General features: G+C 46.0%; 1 protein-coding gene across 2 annotated transcripts; it reads right to left on the bottom strand.

Moving 5' to 3' along the window:
- Positions 1-3,241: 3,241 nt before the first annotated feature.
- LOC129833384 (aminoacyl tRNA synthase complex-interacting multifunctional protein 2-like) lies at positions 3,242-8,015 on the bottom strand. 2 transcript variants are annotated; one of them, XM_055897953.1, is made up of 4 exons: positions 7,895-8,015; positions 6,260-6,478; positions 5,544-5,778; positions 3,242-4,309 (listed from the first exon to the last, which is right to left on the bottom strand). In XM_055897953.1, exons 1-4 carry the CDS (start codon positions 7,907-7,909, stop codon positions 3,921-3,923), a joined length of 858 nt encoding a protein of 285 aa, XP_055753928.1. In that variant the 5' UTR covers positions 7,910-8,015; the 3' UTR covers positions 3,242-3,920. The 2 variants fall into 2 exon arrangements, with proteins under 2 accessions (XP_055753928.1, XP_055753927.1); XM_055897952.1 differs by having other exon boundaries at positions 7,781-8,014.
- Between the last annotated feature and the right edge of the window lie 203 nt (positions 8,016-8,218).

Here is an 8,218-nt window from a genome sequence, read left to right as displayed (position 1 = left end):
GACCACGTGTAACAACACCTGCACAGGATCGGTACATCCAAACATCACACCTGGATGGCAACAACAACTGCCCGAGTTACACCAGGAACGCACAATCCCGCCATCAGTGCTCAGACTGTCCGCAATAGGCCGAGAGGCTAGGCTGAGAGAGGCTGAACTGAGGGCTTGTAGGCCTGTAGTAAAGGCAGGTCCTCACCAGACATCACCAGCAACGACGTCGCCTATGGGCACAAACCCACCGTCGCTGGACTAGACAGGATTGGCAAAAAAGTGCTCTTCACTTACGAATCGCGGTTTTGTCTCACCAGGGGTGATGGTCAGATTCGCGTTTATCGTCGAAGGAATGAGCGTTACACCGAGGCCTGTACTCTGGAGCAGGGTCCGTCATGGTCTCGGGCGGTGTGTCACAGCATCATGGGACTGAGCTTGTCGTCATTGCAGGCAATTTCAACGCTGTGCGTTACAGGGAAGAAATCCTTCTCCCTCATGTTGTACCCTTCCTGCAGGCTCATCCTGACATGACCCTCCAGCATGACAATGCCCCAGCCATACTGCTTGTTCTGTGCTTAATTTCCTGCAAGACATGAATGTCAGTGTTCTGCCATGGCCAGCGAAGAGCCGGATCTCAATCCCATTGAGGACGTCTGGGACCTGTTAGATCAGAGGGTGAGGGCTAGGGCCATTCCCCCCAGAAATGTCCGGGAACTTGCAGGTGCCTTGGTGGAAGAGTGGGGTAACATCTCACAGCAAGAACTGGCAAATCTGGTGCAGTCCATAAGGAGGAGATGCACTGCAGTACTTAATGCAGCTGGTGGCCACACCAGATACTGACTGTTACTTTTGATTTTGACCCCCCCCTTTGTTCAGGGACATGTCCATTTCCGTTAGTCACATGTCTGTGGAACTTATTCAGTTTATGTCTCAGTTGTTGAATCTTGTTATGTTCATACAAATATTTACACATGTTAAGTTTGCTGAAAATAAACACAATTGACAGTGAGAGGACGTTTCTTTTTTTGCTGAGTTTAGAAGGACAGAAGAAAATAAGAGAGGTGTAGAAGAGTATGAGTGAGTGAAGCAAAGAGAAGAGAATAGGAGGAGAAGGGTGAGGGGGCAGAGCTGAGGGCAGCATGCAAGATGAGAGTTTGCTGAAAATAAACACAGTTAACAGTGGAGTTTTGTGTTGTTGCTGAGTTTACATGAATGTTAACTGAATGTCTTTTGGAAAAGTGTCTATAGTAGAAACAATTAACTTTTTACCTGCAGGATTATTCTGTTCCCACCTCTTGGCATACTGCGTTATATGAACTGATCTGTGAAAAGACTGGAAGGGCAACAAGATTAGTTTGTCAACTATAGTAAATGACTCACCTGCCACCTATTGGACAGATGGGGTACTACTGAATAATTCACACTTCCTTGGCAATCCAGATTAATTTGGTTTAGTCAGTGGTGTAATGCACTTAAGTAGTTTTTTGGGATATCTGTAGTTTACTATCTGACAACTTTACCTTCACTTCATTCCTAAAGAAAATAATGTACTATACATACATTTTCCTTGACACCCAAAAGTACTAGTCAGTGGTGGAAAAAATACCCAATTGTCATACTTGAGTAAAAGTAAAGATACCTTAATAGAAAATGACTCAAGTAAAAGTGAAAGTTACCCAGTAAAATACTACCGGAGTAAAAGTTTTAAAGTATTTGGTTTTAAATACACTTCAGTATCAAAAGTAAATGTAATTCCAAAAATATATCAAAAGAACTGATAGAAAACTATTTAATAAGGAATTTGAAATTAATTATAACTGTACTTTTGATAATTAAGTACATTTAACCAATTACATTTACGTTTGATACTTAAGTATAATCAAAACCAAATATTAAAAAAACACTTTTAAACTTTTACTTAAGTAATATTTTTCTGGGTGATCTTCACTTTAATGAGTCATTTTCTATTTACTTAAATATGACAATTGGGTACTTTTTCCACCACTGGGTTTAATATAGAACAACGTAATATAGAAAATAACATTAAGAGTCTAGGAAGAATATAGAAATACCATTATGTGATGACATAACAAAAGTGTGTTTCAGCCAGACAGTACATTCTGTTCCTCTTCTTAGCGTTTGTCACACCAGCTGTGAAACCCCAGACAACCTACTGTAGTAGTTAGTGCTTGCTTTACCAACCTAACTTACAATAGATCAGATTTGTCATTAAGTTCATATTGATCTCAGTCTAAAATTGATTGTGTAGCTCAATAATTTAAGATGATGCAGACATGAAGCGCAAAAAAAAACTAATATAGGGGACTTGCATTGGATTTGTGCCACATATGCTAAGAAGTTGTCATTTGGTGACAGTGACCAGGTAAACCACAGCATGGATTGATGTCTGACCTTGTCCATAGACTGCTGGCATGGTAAGGAAACCAGATGCACAACTTTTACAGGGGACAGGGGGGGACATGCCCCCCTACACATTCTGAAATTGTATTTTTGCCCCCCCTGTTTTATAATTGATAAGTGATACAAAACGAGGCCTGGAGGAAACCAAGAGGTCATTTTGTAATGTGGGTGAACTATCCCATTCAAGGTCATTCTGTGTGTAACACCTAACACATACACTAAGTGTACAAAACATTAGGGACACCTTCCTAATATTGATTTAGCCCCTCTGCGCTCAGAACAGCCTCATTTCATCAGGGCATGGACTCTACAAGGTGTCGAAAGCATTCCACAGGGGTGCTGACCCATGTTGACTACAGCTGGCTGGATGTCCTTTGGGTAGTGGACCATTCTTGATACACACAGGAAACTGTTGAGCATGAAAAGCCCAGCAGCGTTGCAGTTCTTTACACAAACCGGTGCGCCTGGCACCTACTACCATATCCTGTTCAAAGGCACTTAAATGTTTTGTCTTGCCCATTCACCCTCAATGGTGAATACACAATCCATGTCTAATTGTCTCAAGGCTTAACAAAACTTCTTTAACCTCTCTCCTCCCCTACATCTACACTGATTGAAGTGGATTTAACAGGTGACATTTCACCTGGATTCACCTGGTCAGTCTGTTATGTAAAGAGCAGGTGTTTCTAATGTTTTGTACAGTTACACTCATTGATGTCACAAAGTAACAGTCTCATTCTTTCTCAGGTTATATAAGTGAAGGTTCAAGCGATGAAGAAAAGCTGAAACTAACCATACATACTGACAAAAGAAACGGGGGAAACCACAGTTCAAAGTTTGATCCAAAGTGGACATTTTAGTGATTTAAGAACAAAAACACAAAAGTTTTACTTTTCATACTGTAGATATCACATCAGTAGGTCCTGTTGAGTCACATTTTTCAAACGCTTCTTTAGTTAAACAGCAAGTCACACCCCATTACCCCCCCCATCTGTTTAGATCATCTTGTTAGGCACGAGGGAGGGAGTACTGTGTTTACAGCCCTTTTATAATTCAATACATGCCCATTGCAGCGTCCAAATCATCTTAAAATGCTCCCTTCAAGAAATCCACAATGACTAAAAACAGGTGAAAGTAATGTGTCAAAAACAACGTTATTTCTGGCTCCACCATACCGCCTTCACTATCTATATCTGTTCAGTCATTGCAAAGCTTAGATACACAAGTGACTAAGGGAGCATTTCTAGAGTATTGGGATGTGACATTCAATGATTCCCTTTTCGTTCTGAGCACAGTGCAGAGATACAGTTAAACCCCATAGGCTGGGTCCTGGTGGCGCTCCAGGAAGAAGTCACCCTTACACAGATCTAGGGTCAGACTATTACTTCACCCCCAAACCTCTATTCCCAACAAGGGGACTGAGGCAATATCTGACTCTGGATCAATGGCTAGTGGGTATCTTCTACCTACTCCATGGAAGTACCCTGAGATCTGCTAGGCAGCTGTGGTCACTGCAGTAGAGGGTGGGCGGGGCCAAAGTGGCCCAGGTTCTCACACGCTTTAAGCCAGCGCTGGACGTTGGCTGGAGAGAAGGCGGCGGGGCCTGTCTGGAGGACGCAGCAATAACAGGCGATGTCAGCCAGCGAGAGCTCGGGACCGGCCAGCCAGGAGTCGCGACCCAAAGCGCCGTTGAGGGCGCGGAGGACTGCCGACTGCTCCTTAGCGCTTCCCTCAGCCAGCTGGAAGAAGGCGGTGTCCACCCAACTGTCCACCAGTGTAGCCAGGGCGGGGTCGCTGGGGTAAGGGGCAACGAGGCGGAACAAGAAGCGTGCCACGTTGGCCTCGCCCTCGATGGGGCACATGTTCTGAATACTGAACTTCATCTGCAGCTTTGAGACTAGAGATACAGAGAGGGGAGACAGAGAGCGAGAGGGGAGACAGAGAGCGAGAGGGGAGACCGGAAGAGAGAGGGGAGACCGGAAGAGAGAGGGGAGACAGAGAGCGAGAGGGGAGACCGGAAGAGAGAGGAGAGACCGGAAGAGAGAGGAGAGACCGGAAGAGAGAGGAGAGACCGGAAGAGAGAGGAGAGACCGGAAGAGAGAGGGGAGACCGGAAGAGAGAGGGGAGACCGGAAGAGAGAGGGGAGACCGGAAGAGAGAGGGGAGACCGGAAGAGAGAGGAGAGACCGGAAGAGAGAGGGGAGACGGAAGAGAGAGGGGAGACGGAAGAGAGAGGGAAGACCGGAAGAGAGAGGGGAGACCGGAAGAGAGAGGGGAGACCGGAAGAGAGAGGGGAGACCGGAAGAGAGAGGAGAGACCGGAAGAGAGAGGAGAGACCGGAAGAGAGAGGAGAGACCGGAAGAGAGAGGAGAGACCGGAAGAGAGAGGAGAGACCGGAAGAGAGAGGAGAGACCGGAAGAGAGAGGAGAGACCGGAAGAGAGAGGAGAGACCAGAAGAGAGAGGAGAGACCGGAAGAGAGAGGAGAGACCGGAAGAGAGAGGAGAGACCGGAAGAGAGAGGAGAGACCGGAAGAGAGAGGAGAGACGGAAGAGAGAGGAGAGACCGGAAGAGAGAGGAGAGACCAGAAGAGAGAGGAGAGACCGGAAGAGAGAGGAGAGACCGGAAGAGAGAGGAGAGACCGGAAGAGAGAGGAGAGACGGAAGAGAGAGGAGAGACCGGAAGAGAGAGGAGAGACCGGAAGAGAGAGGAGAGACGGAAGAGAGAGGAGAGACCGGAAGAGAGAGGAGAGACCGGAAGAGAGAGGGTACATTTACTCCAGAGATAATCTAAATAGGTGTAAAAAATGTTTAAAGCAGCTAACAATGAAAGGACACATTGACCATACATATGAATAGTAAATGATGAGCGATACTTGTACGTCTGACATCACATCTCCCTAACCTAGCCCAGTCACGTCAGTTCAAAGCTAGGTGACATTCCCAGCCATACCCTGTCTCTTACTCCACTACTCTTTCTACCCCCCACCTCCCAACATTCCCCTCTTTTTCTACCCAGTCTCTCCACCCCCTTCACTTAACCCAATCTGCCCACCCCATATTTCTCCACCTACAGTCCCCACTCTAAACCTTCTACTCTTTTACTACCCTGTCTCTGACTACCCCCATCCTCACCATCTTTCCATATAAGGGTGAAGCCCAGCTGGAAACGCTGGCGGACGTAGCTGTCTGCGTGGCGCGGCCCCAGGCAGGAGAGGAGCTGCGCGGGCACACCGGACACTGACGAGTGGACATGCACGCTGGAGAGCACCCGGTAGCGCTGGCACAGCATTGCGTGGAGCACCAGAAGGGTGAGGGGCGGTCGTGCTGGATTGGCGTTGATTACAATGTCCCGGAGGGCACCCAAGTCCTAATGGGTACAGGACAAATTATGATGATACCCTCATAAGGCGTTTCCACCAAACTTGGCACAGCCGAAATAGACAAATTAAGCGGAGTATTGACGAAACTCAACTTAATGAATTGCTATTCCTATAAGATCTCTAACAGACAAGAGCTCCACCTCTCTAACAGACACGAGCTCTACTCCTATAAGATCTCTAACAGACAAGAGCTCTACTCCTATAAGATCTCTAACAGAGACGAGCTCTATTCCTATAAGATCCCTAACAGACAAGAGCTCTACTCCTATAAGATCTCTAACAGACAAGAGCTCTACTCCTATAAGATCTCTAACAGAGACGAGCTCTACTCCTATAAGATCTCTAACAGACACGAGCTCTATTCCTATAAGATCCCTAATAGACAAGAGCTCTACTCCTATAAGATCTCTAACAGACAAGTGCTCTTTTCCTATCAGAGCTCTAAATGACAAGGGCTCTATTCCTCACCTTGCCCAGTAGGGAGTCCAGGTCTGCAGTGCCTCTAAAGGCTGTGGCTGTGGGGCTCTGGGAGAGAGAAGTCACAGTCTGGTCCAGGTCAGCGTCGGGTGTGGTCACGGTCTTGGCCAGGCCATCCACAGCTGCCTTCAGTTCATAGAGCCTGCGCATGATCTCATCCTGACGTACCTCCAGGTCTCTGAACGCAGGGTCCACCTCTGTCCCTCCATTCTACGGGAAGGGGGGGTGGAGAGCTATGGTTAACACATATATAGCACATTAAGACAAACACACACATCAGCCGTTACAGTTGATTTTATACTGACGCAGCTCCAAAGCCTGCTCTGCAGGGCCCACCTGTCTGTTATTCAAGACAAAAGAGAAAGTAAACACACCCTGCCACAAACAAACACACACCCATGCTGCCCTCAGGGCCCTGTGAAAGAAATGTGTTAACACAATACAAAGACATTACATGATCCTTCTCTAAACCTGTTAGGCCCAATGTTCCCTCCAAGCTGCACGCAAGCTCACCCGGGACTGCCGCTAGATTGACCTTCTCAACTTAGAGTTTTCCCTGTTAGTTAACATTATCAACGCTTCCCTTTACTGTGGCAATTGTGATCAAATCAACGCAATATTAGCAACTTTCAGTGCAACATTGGTTAGGCCTTTGTCACACTGAGGGACTAAGTAGTCGGGCAGATAATTGTTTTAGGGGGAATGAACACTGAGGGAGGTGAAGGGATTGATTGCCAAGAAAGCTGCGTTTCCTGAGGAAATCTTTAGCTGAGCTGTCAACAAAACACCAAATGTGAAAACAGAAATGTGTCATTGAGGCATTCTTATAAACTAGCTAGATCATTTGGTCTGATGGTTGTAAACAGGGAGTCATTGTTGATAAGGCTGAATTCAGAGCCATTCCTATAGCCAACTAGCAACATTATAATAGACTGCTCGGTTATGGCTGAATCCATTAGCCTACATGGCATACCTTCATATAGAAAAAGGCTACTAGAAATGACTACTCGGCTATAAAACCTAGTTGTTCATCATACTGTATAATGACATGTTTTTTGCAGCTGTCTCTCTAACGTTAGCTAGCTACAGTAGTAAGTTACTGGCAGTCAGTTACACCCACCCATATCATCCACTCAGTCTAGGACACAAAATGTCTGACCTGGGCCAATCATATGCCTGCAGCTAAAAGAAAAATATAAGTTCTGAGTAGTGTACTGGTAACGTTCTGTCACAAATTCTGGTGGGGACAACCAAAACATCTAACTACAGTAGTTTACTCAACTAGTCAGCCACACATCATTGCGTCAGCCGAATAGGAGATTGGTAGGGTTGAAGCTAGGCTAACGTTAGCTAACGTTAATTATCTGGCAAATGATCTAGCTGTTGTTGTTGTGTGGCTATGTAACGTTAGCTCATTTTTGACGACAAAATGTCAAATTTATTAGCTGGCTAGTTAATTCATGACATTAGAGAAATTAGCTAGTCATTTATGGTCGGAATTCAATTAGTTACCTGAAGCGCATGTTCGGAGCAGCCACTTGCACTTCTCTGCGCGTGGATATTCGGCAATTTGTACATGCAGGTTGGCAAATCAATCTTTATGTCATCCCCAAAGACGGGCTTTACCTGGTACATGGGCATATTGTTGGGTGGTTAGTGCCCTCCAAAATAAAAATGACAACCAATTTTCCAGCAACAGCTGACTTCTGGGGACGTTACTTGTCAGACGGCTGCAGCCTGCGACCGAAAGGAAGGATGCCCGACTCGGTGTCTTACGTCACATCCGGTGAAAGTGTTTCGAGTTACGTTAGCTGCTACCGACATCTTTGATTTGATCAGGTCCGTCCGGACCAGGTACGATTTTGTGTGTATAAGGAATATTTCTCCCTATGCAGCTAATGACTAGTCCTGGTCTAATATACTGTAGCTACTGCAGTTATTGCTTAATAT

This window comes from Salvelinus fontinalis, chromosome 34, assembly GCF_029448725.1.
Source record: "Salvelinus fontinalis isolate EN_2023a chromosome 34, ASM2944872v1, whole genome shotgun sequence".
Taxonomy (NCBI): domain Eukaryota; kingdom Metazoa; phylum Chordata; class Actinopteri; order Salmoniformes; family Salmonidae; genus Salvelinus; species Salvelinus fontinalis.
The sequence above is the reverse complement of the archived record's forward strand: the minus strand, read 5'-3'. Positions and strand labels throughout refer to the sequence as shown.